At 38.8% G+C, this 17190-nt stretch overlaps 1 protein-coding gene across 1 annotated transcript in view; it reads right to left on the bottom strand.

Moving 5' to 3' along the window:
• The window catches only part of Nme8 (NME/NM23 family member 8), a 55019-nt gene extending 41286 nt beyond the window's left edge, over positions 1-13733 (bottom strand). Inside the window, exons 1-8 of the mRNA XM_034510923.2 lie at positions 13536-13733; positions 12877-12918; positions 12742-12799; positions 12447-12553; positions 10404-10475; positions 7216-7332; positions 6542-6608; positions 5303-5376 (exon numbers count right to left, since the gene is read on the bottom strand). Of these exons, the coding sequence (XP_034366814.1) occupies positions 5303-5376; positions 6542-6608; positions 7216-7332; positions 10404-10475; positions 12447-12553; positions 12742-12799; positions 12877-12909 (528 nt within the window). The 5' untranslated portion in view covers positions 12910-12918; positions 13536-13733. The remainder of the gene's footprint in view (positions 1-5302; positions 5377-6541; positions 6609-7215; positions 7333-10403; positions 10476-12446; positions 12554-12741; positions 12800-12876; positions 12919-13535) is intronic.
• Positions 13734-17190: the final 3457 nt, after the last annotated feature.

The following is a 17190-nucleotide window of genomic DNA, read 5'->3' as shown; positions in this document are numbered from 1 at the left end:
TCCAAGCTTCTGCCCTGTGTGAGTTCCTGTCCTGACTTCCTTTGGTGTTGAACAGCAAAGAGGAAGTATAAACTGAATAAACCCTTTCCTCCCCAACTTGCTTCTTGGTCATGATGTTTTGTGCAGGAATACAAATACTGACTAAAACATACTTACACTGTATACTGAGTGTAAACTATTTCCCCTCCTTTTAAATAAGGTGAAATATTTTCATGTGTAATAGAATATAACTTATTTATAACTGAAGAAGTTCTCACAGCTCCTGAAATGTTGTTTCCTTTTCTTATCTTTACTTTAAAGGTGAATTCTCATTATCATAATGTCATTACGTATTTTTAATGTATGCATTCTGTGAAGCATTGTCAGACATAAAAAAGATCATTTCTTCCACTTGTTTTGTATTTAATCTGTTCTTTTAAAATAGTTTTTCTAAATTAATTTGAATCATTTTTCCCTTTGCAATAAAATAGGTTAGTGGTATAAAAACAAACAAACAAACAAAAATACCAAACAAACAAAAAAAGCAGCTCTCTATATTTTATCTGACTATATTTTATCTGATTATAGTCCCATTAAAATAAAAACCCATAGTATGAAAACTACATAAATTCATTGAGATTAAAAAATACACACTTTAATGCTACTGAGTCATTGAAAGAACCAAACAGGGAATTGAAAGTCTCTAGAAACTAATGATGATAAAAGCAAAATGCACCAACTCCTTTGGGCTATAGCTAGGACAGGTGTAAGAGGAAACTTTGTAGCTATGAATTTCTACATGACAAGTATCTGATGCAGGAAAAAAAGAAGTATCTGAGAATTCTCAAGAAAATATCTCACAGTTGTACCTCAAAGAACAATCTCAGTGTTAGTAAGGAAATAATAAATATCAGGTTAGATATTATTAAATTAAAGACTAAAACAATAATACATACAGTCAATCAAAGAAAGATTCAGTTCTTTGATAAAATAAGATGGGAAAATATCTTGTTAAAATAATTAAGAGAAAGAAGACCTAAATTAGTAATTAAGATTTAGATAGATCTGTAAGTCAGTAAAGTGGAAGCAGGAACACACAAACCTCTCAAAAATACAAGTTTATGTCTAGATGAATTCACTGTTAAATTCTGCCAGACCTTTAAAGAAGAGCAAATATGAATGTCCCTCTAACTCTTCCATAAAATAGAAAAGGAAGGAGCTGTTAGTAAAATCACTCTCTGAAACCTGCATCGCCCTCATACCAAAGCAGGATAAGGACACAACATGGAAACCAGCCTACATAATTTCCCAGTGATTATAAACAAAAAAATACTCAATTGAAGTCTTGCAAACAGAATTCAAAAATACTTTATGAAAACACACATTATGATCAAGTTGATTTCACTGGAGGATACAAGTTTTATTTTATGGACACAAATCTGTAAGTGTAAATTAGCACAGAAATAGAATAAAGCTAGACATGATCACTTCAATAGGAGCTGAGAAGGTTTTGACAAAGTTGAAAATCCTTCAGAAAGAAAAGCCCTGAAGGAACTAGAGACTGAAGGAGCACATCCAAACATAATAAGGACCATCCATGATGAACCTATAGCCCAACTGTGTGTCGGCTACAGCAAGAGTAAAAACATTCCCTTTAAACTCTGGAACAATACAAGAGGATCCATTATCAGTCCTCGTGTTAGGCATCTACAGCTGGAGATCTTACAGAAAGTAAGAAGACATGAGAAAGAAACAAAAGGAATACAAATAGGAAGGAAGTCATGTAAATAACATGATGCTATACTTAAACAACTTTGTGTACTCTATTAGAAAATAAAGAGCTGACGAACTTCAGCAAAGACATAGTGTGCAAAATCAACATAAAAATCGGTAGTGCTGTTAGACACTGATGACAAACCTGGCAAAATATCATGGAAAACATGTTGGGATCATCTTTCTTTACTTTGTATGAAGCTTTGTCTCTGTATTTTCCATTGCTAATTCTGTACTGACAGGGAGCTTAGTGCTGGTAGGATGTTGATATTGTTATTTCTATCGCCCATTTATTTTGTAAATATTCACACTTCCTCACCTGCCCAAAGCAATTTAGAGATGTATCAGAGGTTGTCTTGCTGCTGATGAGTTGTAATAAAGAGCTGATGGCAAAGTAGCTTGGATAGAAAGTACCTGTGAGACTTAGGGCAGAGAGTGACGTGTGGGAGGCAAGCAGACATGAGAGATTTGAAGCAAACATAGAAGAGAAGAGAGATGGCAGTGGGCCAGAGAGGTAAAGAGCTAGCCACGTGGCAGAAAAATTAAGGTAAGTTTAGGTGAACTAGCTGAGAGTCTGACCCAGTGAAAGGTCTAAAACTTTAAATTATATAAAAGTCTCTGTGTCTTACTGAACCGTGGTAAGATCCATGAAAGTCCCACACTATTTGGCACACTAAAGTGTGGCCTGAAATCTAAGCTTAGGCACTAGATTCAGGCATCAGGCCAAAAGCTCCAGACATGGGAGACAGACAAGAGTCCCCAGGTTCAGTAGCAGTTGTTGAATGGTTTCCTAGAGACCTCACTCTGAGCTCACTGCGAAGCAGCTTTGACCACAGCTGCCAGCTAGCTAGCTGCAGTCTGGTGCTGGACCTACAGTCCTTCAGACACCACAGTCTCTGTGTCTGGCAGGGCACAGTATGCTGCCTGCAGAAGTGCTGGCTGCTGCTTTTTAGAGTCAGAGGTGGCCAGTGGGGAGCTGGACCTGAAGCCAGATAGCAGAAGCAAGGAGCACCTGGAACTCATAGTGACTCTGGCAAATGCTAGCAGACTTCTGAACTGGTAATGTCTGCACAAACGTGCAATTAGCGGAGGACAGAGTTTAGAGATACTTAGATACGGAAACGAATATTAAGTTTAAAAGAAGCAAAAGAGAAAAAGATAGTGTCATTTTGTATATCTGTATAGACCCTGGAGGAAGGAGAGAAATTGACTATAAACAGTTCTAGAAAATATTTCATTAAATAATGTGAAGTCTCTGAAGAAAGGAGAGAGTTACAGAGATTAAAGAAGAAAATATTTTCGTGTTAAAATATGGAAAACACTAAAGCAGAGGGCATTTGAACCTCATGTAGTTTTGTTTTGACTATCACCCTGGAAATGATTATATTTTGTTCAGTAATAGTTACAGTTTTCCATATCCTCTCTAAGGTCAAAATAAAGCAGACTCAGACAAGAAAATGACTAAAAGATGGAATGCTAAATTAAAGGCAATAGAACAAAAATTATAGAATCTTTAAATTGGGTTTTCTCATGTCAGAAAAATCCAACCTACAGCCTACACCCCCACCTTGTGGCACGATTACAGGATAGCAGTCTAGGCCCTTAAGAAAGCCTACAATGATTTTTCCAGTTACAGTGAGAGAGAATAGCTCCCGATGAGATAAATCCACAAAGTTATGAAGAATTTGGTTGGAAGCCCATAATAGTGCTAGATCTAAAAATATTTTAAAAAGCAGTGATGGCCAATGGCAAGCATTCTCTTATGTGAAGCAGATACTTAATAACTGGGCCAAGCAAAACCATATAATTCCAAAAGATTGGAAAGATTTAATGTCAGCAATCTAAAAGCTGGCCTTCAACTACGATGGCTAACATGGTGGAAAGAAGAGGCTTCAGATATGGAGAAATGCAATTGGACTAGCGGCATGAATATTGTCAAAAATCAGGTGCTAGGTGAAGGTCGATATGCTGAACTAAGAGTGCAGATCATGTTTAAATATGCCACTTAGAGCGATGTCATATAGTAGTTTTAAGTGCTTTGGATAAGGTTGAACAATAGGGAAAACAATATGTATCTTTGACAAAGCTATTCCAAGGTTCAGACAAATCTTTTCCTGACTATTTACAAAGATTAATTTATCTGTAAATAAAGCAATATAATATCCAAATACCACAGAAACTTTATCGGAGTTCTTAGCTTTTGAGAATTGCACTCAGAATGCTGAGTGCAAAAAGCCATTAGGTCCTAAAAGGCTAGATTTGCACCTATTTAGGAATGGATTAAAGTTACTGTAGATATTGGATCTAATACTTATAATTTAGTTATGATTGGACAGTGGAAAGTTCCTGAACAGAACACCAATTGGCTTATGCTCTAAGATCAAGAATTGACAAATGGGACCTCATAAAATTGCAAAGCTTCTGTAAGGCAAAGGACACTGTCAATAGGACAAAACAGCAACCAACAGATTGGGAAAAGATCATTACCAATCCTACATCCAATAGAGGGCTAATATCCAATATATACAAAGAACTTAAGAAAATATACTCCAGACAACCAAATAACCCTATTAAAAAATGGGGTACAGAGCTAAACAAAGAATTCTCAACTGAGGAAATTCGAATGGCCGAAAAGCACCTTAAGAAATGCTCAACATCCTTAGTCATCAGGGAAATACAAATCAAAACAACCTGGAGATACCACCTCACACCAGTCAGAATGGCTAAGATAAAAAACTCAGGTGATGGTAGATGCTGGTGAGGATATGGAGAAAGAGGAACACTCCTCCATTGTTGGTGGGATTACAAGCTGGTACAAGAGATCTGAAGCAGATACAGAAGGGAATGGAGACCAGAGTAGATCAGAGAGGTAAAGAACTAGCCACATTGTAGAAAATAAATCTAGGTAAGCTAGTTGAGAGTCTGCCCCAGTGAAAGTCCTAAAATGTTAAATTATATAAAAGTCTCCTTGTCTTATTGGATTGCTGGTGGGATCCACAAAAGCTCTGCAATACTTTATTATATTGTTACAAAAAGAAAACACATAGAAATAAAATCTAACCAAACAGGAGGAACAATATCAGTACAATGTACACTTTAAGATACCAAATAGAAATATTAGAAAAAAGACAGTAGTCACTAATTATATCTTATAGTTATCTGTATATAATGCATATTATAAACTGTGTGTGTGTGTTTGAGTATGTGTCTAAAGGAAAGCACTGAATGAATTTCTAAACTATCATGTATTTTAAAGTGCCATGTACAAGGTAAAAAGCAAGCTAATGTGTGTTTACAACAATATTGTGTCACTAATAGCTAAACAAAAAGAACATTTATAACAATTTCACATAACATCTAAAATCCTGACAATTTCTGTAGGTTGATGGTGGCAAAGCAATTAATTCAAGAAAGATGGAGGGATAGATGGGAATCTCTGTAAGACAGAATAATCAAACTCCTTTAGCAAGAGTTAGGAATAGCAATTCAGTTCTATCTTATCTTATTATTTTGTAACTAATTTAAATAACTTTTGATAAGTATTACTTACTCTTTCTTTAACTTCTACATTTTTTCTCAACAGTACATCATCAGGTTTGATAATTGCCATATTGTAAACTTCCACTAAGAGAAAATTAAAAAATTATTTTTTATTATTATTATTAATTATTATTATTATTTTGGTTCAGATACAAGATAATGAGAGGTATGGCCATAAAAATATGAATTAATAATGTCTGGGTTTTTAAGGAGACAGAATTTAAATTTATAGGCATGTAGATTTGAAATAATTCTCACACATTAGAATTATATCCCACCACTCAGTATTAACAATGACTGGAGCTTCAGCTATGCACTGTACAAATACAAATGACGAACCAACAGACCTACCATTTAAAAAGTGCTCTCTTACCACAGACTTCCTGTATCTTAGTTACCTCTCCTGTTACTATGGTAAAATACCTGACAGAAACAACTTTTAGCAGAAAGGGTTTGTTTTGGCTCACAGATCAAACAAACCAGCTCCCATGGCGAAGAAATCAAGGTGGCATGTGGTCATATCACACTAGAATTGAGAGGCAGAGTGTGATGAGTGAACACTGCTGCTCAGCTACTGGTCCCCTTTTATGTACTTCAGGGTCCAACCTGGGGAACAGCATTACCTACAAGTGGTCTTCCCACTTCAGATAACCTGATCAAGGAAGCCCTGGACAGGTCTAAAAAGACTTCTGCCCTGGGTGACTCTAGATTCTGTCAAAGTGACAGTTAACACTAATTGTCACATCAGTTCACAGGGTGTAAGTAATTCTTTTCCTTTACTGCCCCTCAGGAAATAAACATATGCACTCAAGAGTGTGCAAGCTCTCATGAGTATAATACAAGCACATGAATACGTGCACACAGTTAAACAGATACATACCTGAACACATAGAGAATCCAGTAAAGTCATAAAATTTTCAACTGAGATGTAAGTAAAAACTACTGAATTTAAAGGAGAAATTTTAAAAGTTAGGAGGTGAAAAATGGACTAGAAACTGGTTGCCCAGATCAGTTGCAGGAGATAGACACACATGTTCCCGGGTAAGCTTTGACGGGTCTTGAACCAGAAAAGGAGGCAAGAGAAATCAAAAAAGGAGCCATGTCTTGCAATGTATGAATCATTATGAATTGAAACAGCCCTGTACTGACTAACAGACTGACTGCTGATGAAGCAGCTCTTTGTTGCTATGGTAGTGTAGTGAAGGGGCATGTGCAGAAACAGTAGCTGGACTGTTACATTGTTACTTACCAGTACTTTCATACTGTACTTCCCCATATTCTTCATCGGTTGTATCTACTAGTGGAATTTCAACATACTGTGAAAGAGAAATTAAAGTAAAACAGTTACTTTAGTGGAATAGTGGAAGGGTGTCTAAAAATTTTGTTTCTAGTAAACAAAAGGCAGGGAATAGAATGTAAAACACAAAGACCCCTTTGTTTTACATTGGTACCATGCATGCCACCACCTTGCTAGCTATAGAGTGCTATACTTCACAAAAACTGAAGACTCTTGTGTCAGAGGCTGAAGCCCCAGTCTGTGATGGTACTGGGAGGTTGTGGAAAATTTTAAAGTAAAGCCTAATTAGAAAAACATAGTTCACTGGGGACACATCCTTGAAGGATCTCTTCCTCTTCTCCTTCTTTTTCACTTCATGGCCCCCACGAGTAAAGCAACATGGTCTACTATAAGCTGCCTGTCATGGTGTGCTAGCTTGCTACAGCCCTAAAACAACAGGAAGGAAAGACAATGGATTGCCACCAGTAGTCAAAACACAATCTTCTTCTTTAACAGCTAACTATTTGGGGTATTTTATCACAATGACATAAAGGGGCCTAACACATATAGCTAGGGAAAATACTTTAGGAAAACATCAAATACAATGCATTTAGGACATTATAATAGCCATTCACCAAGAATATTACCTGAGGACGAGCCATTTCGCCTGCTACAATTTTCCTCTCTTCATCTATCAAGGTCACAACTTTTCTATTGATAAGTGGTGCATTTGCACCCTGAATCTTCGCAACAATTTTACCATTCTACAAGAGGAAGTATAAAGAAAGATTCATTTTCATAATAAGTCAATAGTTATCATTTACTCCAAACTAAGTTGCCTTCTCTTGCCCCCAACTCCCCCACCCCAGCTTTTTCAGCTACTGTAATCAGCCATTTGAAGGTAGTGCTGGTGGGAATTTTGACTGCTAATTCCAGCAATTAGAGTTCCACACTTTGTCTTCTATGGAGGTCAGGGGTGTGTCTCCATCTCCTTGCATCTCAGCTTGGCTGTACTCCATCACCTACAGCAAGTTTTCATCCTACAGGAGTGGTCCCCTGTTCCCACTAAACAGGAGTGCCTGCCTCATTCATCCTTGCTTTAAATGTGATGGATTCTATATAGGACTATTAATTTGCTCAAATGATGTTCTGGTTTTCTTTCTGTTGGTTGTGATGAAACACACTGATCAAAGGCAACTTTGAGAGAAAAGGGCTTATCTGGACTATACTTCTCTATCATAATCCATCGCTGAGGAAAATCAGGGTAGGTACTTGAAGTAGAACCCATAGAGGAACACTGCTAGCTGGCTTGCCAGCAAGCCTAGGACACATGCCTAAGGATGGTGCCAACTCCAGGGAGTTGCACCCTTCTACATCAATTATTAATCAAGACCAGCACTCACAAATACATCCACAGTCAATCTGCTTTAGGTAATTCCTCAATTAAGCCTCTCCTGATAGATGACTGTTATCTCAGACTGACAATGAAAACTGAGGCGGATGCCACATCATTTTTGTCTGTCTTTCACCTTGTACGTACAAAACATCAGTTTATGGACATGGACCAGACCTGATGGCATGGAATGAGAAGTCTTGTATCTATCCCTATTAAATAACAAATCAAAAACTCAAAGACCCACAAAAGTACAGAGACACATGGGATAGCAACTACAGTTAAGAGTTGACAGCTAAGAGAGGCCTAGAACACTCAGAATCTCTATAAGACCATGTCTAAACAGGGAGACCAGATGAGGTATTACTCTATATCAGTAAATGATTCTTACTTTAAGATATGGAAGATTAATAAGAAAACAAGAAGGGGAAATGAAAAAATAATATGCTGAAGAGTAACAGATTCCAAGGGTGAAGGACCTCAAGGAGACAGGGCAAGTGAGGAAACACTCTGGGAAGCTGTGTCTGAAACCAGCATGTATGGTTGCAACACTCAGAGAAACGCAGAGCATATAGGGGCTCAGGTACTTTGGAAGGTGAAGGCTCTCCTCCATAATTTCACTGGAATTCATACTGTGCCAATGACTAAGGTTCTTTTTTTGAACATATATTTTAGTATGTGTGTGTGTGTGTGTGTGCATCCATGCATGTGCACACATACGCGCAGTCAGCCTGGAGTGGAATTTACAGGTGGTTGTGAAGCACTGTGGTGATTAATGTGGACTTAACTGCTGAGCCCTGTCTCTAGCTTCCCAATTAAGTTGTGGAGGGTATTTTTCTTTCTGGGAAAGACTGCAGGGTTCAAGAGAAGATTCTGTCTGCAATTCAGTTATAGGTCTAAGCATTCTCAGTTCTATAGCAGCCTGATCATTCTCTTGAGAAGAGCTGCTCCCACTGACACTTGTTAGAATGAAGTTTTTGTCACCTAGAAAAGCTGACTAATAAAAGAGGTGTGTGTATATAAGTGTTTAAGTCAATGACCAATCAGCTGGAGGACAGCTTTGTGGTGTGGGAATATTATTCTTCCATAAGTGGTCATCAGTGTGGTATGTTCAGAGAAAAAATGTCTGAGGTGTGAACATGGAGCTTAGTAGATGGAGGTTATATTGGAAGGAAAGATCTTTGATGGAAAGGAGAATAAAGAATTCACAACCAGGGCAGAATGGGGGTGTGTGAAACCCCCATGAGAACAGGAGGGCTTGGGTTTGAAATCAGACTTTGCACCACATGCCAAACTGTGCGGTTATGAGCAGGATTTGCTCTAAGATATGAAATGTCAGGACTTAGGTGGGAGAAAAAGAAAAGTTGTCAAAAGTAACGGATTCTAAGTAACAAAGGAATAGAAAGCAACTAAACTATGAGTGAGAGGAAGTAAGAAAGAGAAAGAGAAAGAGAGAGCAACTGTTTTGCTCCAGAGTCTGATGAAATCTGAAAAACAAAACAAAAACACAACAAGAAACCAAAACCTGCTACTTTCAGGCTGCAGGCAGGTTCCAAACTAGGCAATTCTCTCCTTTGCTTAGTTTCTTATTCTGTTTCCTTAAACTCCATGGAGGCTAGGTGGCATCAAACTGTCACTCTCTACAAAGACCATATGTCTTTAAAAGGTGAAAAGTCTATACATCAAACTGTATACATTCAACATAATGCAAGAACATGATGCATTTTGTACTCAACTAACTCAATGATTCATTTCTTTAAATATCTGCAAGTGTATTATGCAATAGGATTGAGAGCTTATACACAAGATTTGTTATTAATAATTATTCCTACTATCGAAAGATAAGTATCCTGCAGCAGAAGGTTACCCGAGTGTTATATGCTTCCATTGAAGTTTCTCTTGACTACCACATGGTTGAGTACTTAACTTTAGACTGGTTTTAAAAAATAAGTTTTACTATATTGTTGCCTGTTACAGTTGTGCACCTATTACAAAATATAGGTAAAGTATAGGGAAGTGTAAAGAAGAAAAATGATGGCTCCTCCAGCCCAGGTAGAAAACAATGATACCAGCTCTGGAATAAACTATTTCTGAACATTTGTGAACATGCAGATGGAATCAAAATGCATAAGAAAGAATGACTAGATAGACACCTTTGCACAAATCCATGAACACTTAAAACCAATTCTCTCTTGTAGCTCTCTGAGAATGGTCCCTCATGCTGGTATATGCAGTCTTATTTGTCTTTTTTTTTCTAACCAGCTTGTTGTGCTAGTCTTAACAAGCTCTTGGGAGGTGAATTATTAAATTTCTTATTAGACAAATAGAGATAAGGCAAATACTGTGCAATTACGACCACCAGCAAACAGCCCCATGGTAATTTTCAGTGCTACCTGCTCCTTCATGTAGACCAGATAATGAGATGATGAATGCTATACTTACGAGACTAAAGAGGAACACAGGCTCACATTTATCTCTAAATGGCTGCAGAGTCACAATGTTGTCAGCTTCAGCCTGAAGGATATCGTAAACATGTTATACAATAATGAGAAAGCAATATCCACACTACTCTGTATGCTATTTTCAGATGGTAATAGAAACATGCACAACTTTTCTGGGGACTGCAACATTTCTGGGTTTGTGATAGTTGTATGTGATCAAACAGCATGCATTAGCAACTCAGGCCCTGTGCTATTTGGAGCCAATGGTACCTTTCAGTGTTCTCTTTTACCAAAGTGCTCTCCTTGGTCAAACTCACTTCTGTTTCTACCTCCCTTGCTGCCTGGTCTTGCCATCACTCCTCCCTTCCAGCCCACATATCCTGGATCCAAAGAATGTTTGTTGCTCCTCCCGCCCCAACAGGTCACTGTCCATCATCCAGAACAGAATGTCTTTTTCAATAATGTACTTCAGTCAGGGGTGGGACTTTCTCACTTGCTTTGTTAGGAAAGCAATGATTTTCCAATTACACATAATGCCAGCTCTAGGGTCTCTAATGCCTCTGTCCTTTTGGGACACTTGCTGTCAACATTCATGCACACACACACACACAAAAGGAAAGAGAGGGTGAGAGGGAGAAAGACAGACAGATATAGACACACCGAGAGACATACACACACCCACATACACACAAAGAGACACACAGAGAGACATACATATATTCGGACTAACATGTCCACACAACTTAAAAACATAAAGAAAAGAAGAACAGAATGTTTCTGCCGAAGGAGAGGCCTAGTTGATAGGTGAAGTCAGGAAGCAAACTGTACAAGGGTCACTTAAAAGACAGAGAAGGCCTACACCTATAAGATCCCACGGGTGGAGGTTTTGTGTCTGCCTCATAGACTATGTAGTTTAGGGACCTAGAGTAAAAGTGCACACACCAGTTATCTGTTTATGCAGTTTACAGCTAGCTGGCTAAGGTATGCATCTATATAGTAAAAATGTATTCTCTACCTGTTCAATATGTACCAATATAAAGTAAATCTTGAAAATGATTATATTATAAAATTTTAATATTCAAAGCATATCTTAATGATTGGTATTAAATAAATAATTATTAATCAATAATTGAACTCCAATAAAATGTAGATTCACATAGCCAAATTGTCTCAAACACTAAATTTCACAATAATTTAATTTAGTAACATCAGTTTTATAATTTTTAAAATTTATGTGTGTGTGTAAGAGACCAAGAAAGAGAGAGAGAGACAGACAGGCACACATACAGACAAACAGACAGACAAACAGACAGAGAAAAGGAGAGAATCTTTCTCTGCTTCCATCATTTGAGTCCCAAGGATCAAACTTATATCATCATTTCTGCCAGCAAGTACCACTGCCCACTGAACTAGCTACAACAGCCCTCAATTTTCAAATTTAAATAATTAAAATTGAAAATGCATTTCTACAGTTGGTCTAGATAGTTCTCATGTGTTCTGTTTGTGCATAAAGGCATATTGGACAATAAGATTCTAACCAATTGTTAACTGGCTATAAATTGAACTGTATATAATTACTGGGTATAGATTGAATAATCAATACAATTGAGTCAAGTGAATTTGGCTGTGATATTTATTCTCTTGTCACTTTTGATAACTAACAGCTGAAAGAGAAATTACTTATTTTGAAATACTTGTAAATAGATGGGTTCCCAGCGGTCTACTCCATGACACCCAGGAAATAGTCCCCCATAATCTTAACTCAGAGACACATATTTACCATGCCATGTGGCACTATCAACAGACATATGTCCATCGTTATATTTTCTGAGTTTTTTGGTCATGATGAGTTATCTCAGCATCATGGGAATTAGATGAAAATCATACTAATTCTCAAACCTAGTAGAACTAAGTATATAGTAAAACTGCCAAGCCAGTATTGTTTAGAGTGAAGACTGGCAGGTTCCTTAAGCTAAGAAAATACTTAAAGTACAGGGAGATCTTTAAACATGGCAAACATGTTGAACAAAAACAAAAAGCTTACAACAACGAAATGAAGAATCTCATCTTCATTCAGTTCATTTTTTAGTTTTCTGAATAAAGCTTGCACGGCTTTGCAGGGTCCACACCAGGCTTGGTAAACATCAATCACTGGAAAATGGTGACATTTATCAAAAGGCAGAGTCAAAGAATCTGGAGGCTGGCACATTCCCATCCCAGGTGAGAGAACCCAGGAAGGAAGGCAGGAAGGCAGCTTTGAAACAGGGAGTTGAATTCCGCAAGGGGTCTCCAGATGCTTGGAAATAAACCGGAACACTGACAGCAAAGAGCCCCAATACCTGTTAAGCCTTTGTTCAGCAACATCTCATCCCACAAGTTCTGACTATTGACCACTGACTGCAAAAAGCAAAATACAGTAAGATGTAGCAAGTGTCACTGCACCAGAAGAAGACTTGCTGACACGATGAACCCACCTGTAGCTGGACTTCACGCTTTTTGCTTGCCATTGTCTACTTCTGCATGGAATAGGAAAAGAAAAACAAAACATAGGGGGAATTTAAGCAATGTTCTCTTTGTATACTCAAACCACATCTTAAAGTACTATCCAATTCCCTTTATAAAACACTGGCCTGCTCAGCCTAGCCTCTAGAGAGGACTCAATGTCTCAGGCAGACTATTGCATGCTGGGCAGGGATTTTTTCAACAAACCAAAGCAACGCCAGAATATTGCGGGCTTTTGTTTAGTCATACTGCATGCGGTCGTGTGTGTGTGTGTGTGTGTGTGTGTGTGTGTGTGTGTGCCTGTTAGTTTCCTACACCTTTAGCAGAACATATTAGTTGGTGGTAAACATGCCTTTTAGATATGCTTACTCCAATATTATCAAGGTTTTAGAACAAAATCACTACTGTTCTCTGGAGCACAACGCAGATGATGTTAACCTCAAGGATGCATAGTGGAAGACATTAAAGTGAAAGAAAGGACTAGCTCCTAAGGCTGCATCCCAACAAAGATGCTATACACCACAGAGAAATGGGCCCTCTCTGGTAGACTGGGATCTTTAAAGACAATTTAAATGGGCTCTCTTGCTGGTGTCTATCGTCCTTGATATTTTGACCTTCTGAAATTCAGTACCTGGACTGCTGGGTCAGGCCTGGGCTGAAGGTGGCAGGGCTCCTGCTGTGCCTTCTTCCCCAGCAGGTCCAGTTAAAGGAAGGGATGAGGGATGCCTGGCATCACCCCCTGAAAGATGAAGGGCAAGGACGGACGCCAACGTTCAGCCCTCGAGGCCGGCCAGCCCTTCCCTCCTTGTGGTGGAGGCTCGAGGATCCTGCTCGCAGCAGGTAGAACTGGACACCAAGCCCAAGCAAGAGCAGTTGGCGCCTAAAAATCCTCCCTCACTCCTGATGCATAGCTCTGGAAAGAAAGTTTCCACCTCCTTAAGATCCCTCCCTCCGCTGACCACTACTGAGCTGCAGTCTCTGAGCCTGTGCAGGGTCGCTACCCAGACCCCATCGACGTACCTTAGTGCACCTTAGCATTTCAAGTTCCCAGGGAGGCTTCGAAAAGCGGACCGGAAGTCTCTCTCCTAGGCTTTGAATCACGCGTGATCAACCACGTCTTACAGTAAACCTACAAATCCCTCAAATTGGAGCAGGAACAGTCCTTCCTTCTTTCTTTCCTTCCTTCCTTCCTTCCTTCCTTCCTTCCTTCCTTCCTTCCTTCCTTCTTTCCTTCCTTCCTTCCTTCCTTCCTACTGAGATGATTCGCCACCTTTGCTAATCTACTGATGATCTCATCCTCATCGGCTCCTTCCTCCTGTTCCCACCGAGGCACTGGACTCAGAATTGTCATTTTAACCATTTAAATATTTAGACTTACAAATATGTTGCTAAAATGCTATTCGGGTTCCCATACACCCTTTCTTCAGTTCCAAGATTAAGTATTTTCTAGGCATAATGCAATCATCATGGAGACTAAGATCCATCAACCCAGTACTCAATTATTATGTAGACTTTACCTCAAGTCCGTAGTTTCCCTACCAATGAAGCTTCCTTTGGACCAGGATCCATTCCAAAGGCTGTGTACTATCAAAGGTGTATGTATTCCAACATTTCTTATTCCAGTATTATCAACAAGAGAACAGTGATTAAAACATGGTATCTCCACATCACTAAGTATTACACCAATATGTGTGCAGTGCTACGTGCTACTAATGGTATCTGCATGTACTGAACCAAGAAACTACCAAGGTATGTTTTTAAATAAGAAGGAAGAAGAAGAGGATGCTGTGACATTTTTGTGTACTCAATTTATACCTTACTCAAGCCTCACCTTAGAAAACTGTGTTATTTATTTATACACTTATTCTCTCAATACCTTTTTCCCACATTCCATGTGCCAAGCAAGTCAAAAGATGGATAGAGTAAAATGTAACTGCATATGTTTGCAGGAATCTAGTTTTCATATGGAGTTGCAGTGCGTACTAAGTAATGGGTCAGAGAAGCCTTTCTGAGACCTGCAATATCTGCAACAGTGACACAGAAAATGATGCTGTTACTGGTGCAATCAATCATATTTCCTCTAAAGAAACAAATCAAAAGCAACATAAATGATGCAGAAAGAGAAGAAGGTGGCACTAAAGGGTGCTTTTGCTGAGCGGTGGTTAGAGATTAGAAGTGTGGTGTACACACCGAAGAGGAGCATTTTGTCTTTGCGGTGGAAGGCGTGCCTATGAAATGTTCATCTTGATATTGTCTACCACTCTTTGTGATTGTCCGTAACATCTTTTCCAGGTACATCTTAACTTCATGAAGATAAACTTTACCTCGTTTTTCTTCTACACCAACATGTCATCTCACTTTTCCAGGAACTCTTCCCCCCCCCAACTTAATAGCACTGCCCCCTCCCACCATCTTTCCAGAAACATCATGGTGAGTGTCTTTAAAAACAACAACAACAAAACTGATCTAACTTAATTTTCTTCAAAAGATTTTTTTCTGTCTTTGGAGAAAGGGCAGAAGGTTTGAAGTGGAAGGATTTAGGATAAAACACCAGCTTTCCACTTCCCTTTGTGCTGCCCAACTTCTGCATTCTCCCCCCAGTGATACCTTCCCCAGGCTCCAGTGACTACCATAGCCACATGTTTGTGAGATCTGTATCGTAAAGGACTAAATCAAGAAGTCTGTTAGAGTGGCCATGTGTGCTTGCTTCTTTCCTATTTTCTTTGGTTGTTTCCTCTTGAGACAAAACCTGGTGACAGAGCATGACTTCAAAAGATAAAAAGTGTGTGAGGGCGTGCAGAGCTCAGCAGAGCACTGTCCACAGAAGCAGCAAGCCTAGGCTGGATCTTGGTGGAATAAGAAAAAAACTCAGATTACCAATTATTGTGCTAACTGAACGTGAGTATTCTAACAAAACTTTCACAGAGATTCACGGACCCCTCGTTCCTAAAATAACTATAACAGTAAGAGCTTTGAGAATTCTCTGTTTGCTAATGCTATTTAACTCATTCAACAAAATCTCAATCCTTTCACCTTAATGTATTCTTCCTAAAGTCTGTATATGAATTTTCCACATTTGCAGGTTTGTAAAAACATTCTATTTATTGTCTCTTCTGGTTGAATGTCACACTTAGAAACACTTAATTGCAACTTCTCAGGATGTCCATCAGGTGGCAGCATGCACTTCTGTGGCTACACGGAAGCTGTCCAGGAGGAAATCCCACAAATATTTGACCACATGCTGCCTCCAGAGCTCTGAAGAAGTACACTGAAGATCACTGGCAACCTGGGATACCAAAGATGTGAAGAGCTCTGAGTTTCTACACCACGCTTTGCATTGATTATCCTGTTGCGGCTCTGGTAATAACGTTACCAGTTGGAGGATGAAAGGCTTTCTAGCAGTTCACTTACCCAGTGATGCTGAGCCCCAGGGTCCCAGTTTTTGTTGGTTTGCTTGCTTGCTGGAGTGTCTCAGTACATTCATCAGGTTAGCCTCATGGCATCAGTCTTTTTTGTATCATTTTTCTCTTCAAAATATGCAATATACTGTACACTCTATGTTTAAATCTATTATTGTATATACTGGTTTATTTAGAAATGCTTTCTTCAACTGCTCTTAGCTAGCCATTATGCTGTATACCACATATTCTTTCAGTAGGAATCGCCAAACACATGCTCACTTTTTTGATTACAATTTCTAAAAACTCACCATCAATTAAAGTTGCTAACGGTGACCCTCATTGGGTGTTCTTGAAAAGCAACTATGTTCAATTATCTCTTATGCCTAGGGAAGCAAAGTTTTTAAAGATGGCTTCCACAACCCTGGGAGACATGAGTTACTAACTTAAATAAGTTCAGAATGCATTTTTGAATGGGAAAAAGTTATTCTGAATCTATGCCATTTTTTGCTATTGAGTTCTCAGAAGTGCAAAGAACATCTCATAGTTGTAGAAACTGAGACCCCAAACTGACAAGAAAATAGTCCAAGTAACAGCATTTGTTTGAAAGATTTACTGCTTTATCTCACACTGGACCAAGCATATCTTTACTCACATGTCAACTTCTGCCTGGGAAGAGGTGCTGTTGAGAGGCACAGCATCTTGCCTCCCCTCGGAGTCAACTCCCACTGTTGTGACTTTAGGTTTCCCTATTGTTATCTTGGTAAAGGAACCAACTCCTTTATGTTCTTTTTTTTAAATTATTTTTTTAACCTCACGTGTATGGGAGTTTTGTCTGCATGTATGTCTATGCATTCAAAGCATGAACTGCCCCCGGAAGCCAGAATC

The sequence above is a fragment of the Arvicanthis niloticus genome, chromosome 8 (assembly GCF_011762505.2).
Source record: "Arvicanthis niloticus isolate mArvNil1 chromosome 8, mArvNil1.pat.X, whole genome shotgun sequence".
Taxonomy (NCBI): Eukaryota; Metazoa; Chordata; class Mammalia; order Rodentia; family Muridae; genus Arvicanthis; species Arvicanthis niloticus.
Note: the sequence above shows the minus strand (reverse complement) of the source record. Positions and strands in the feature narration are given on the sequence as shown.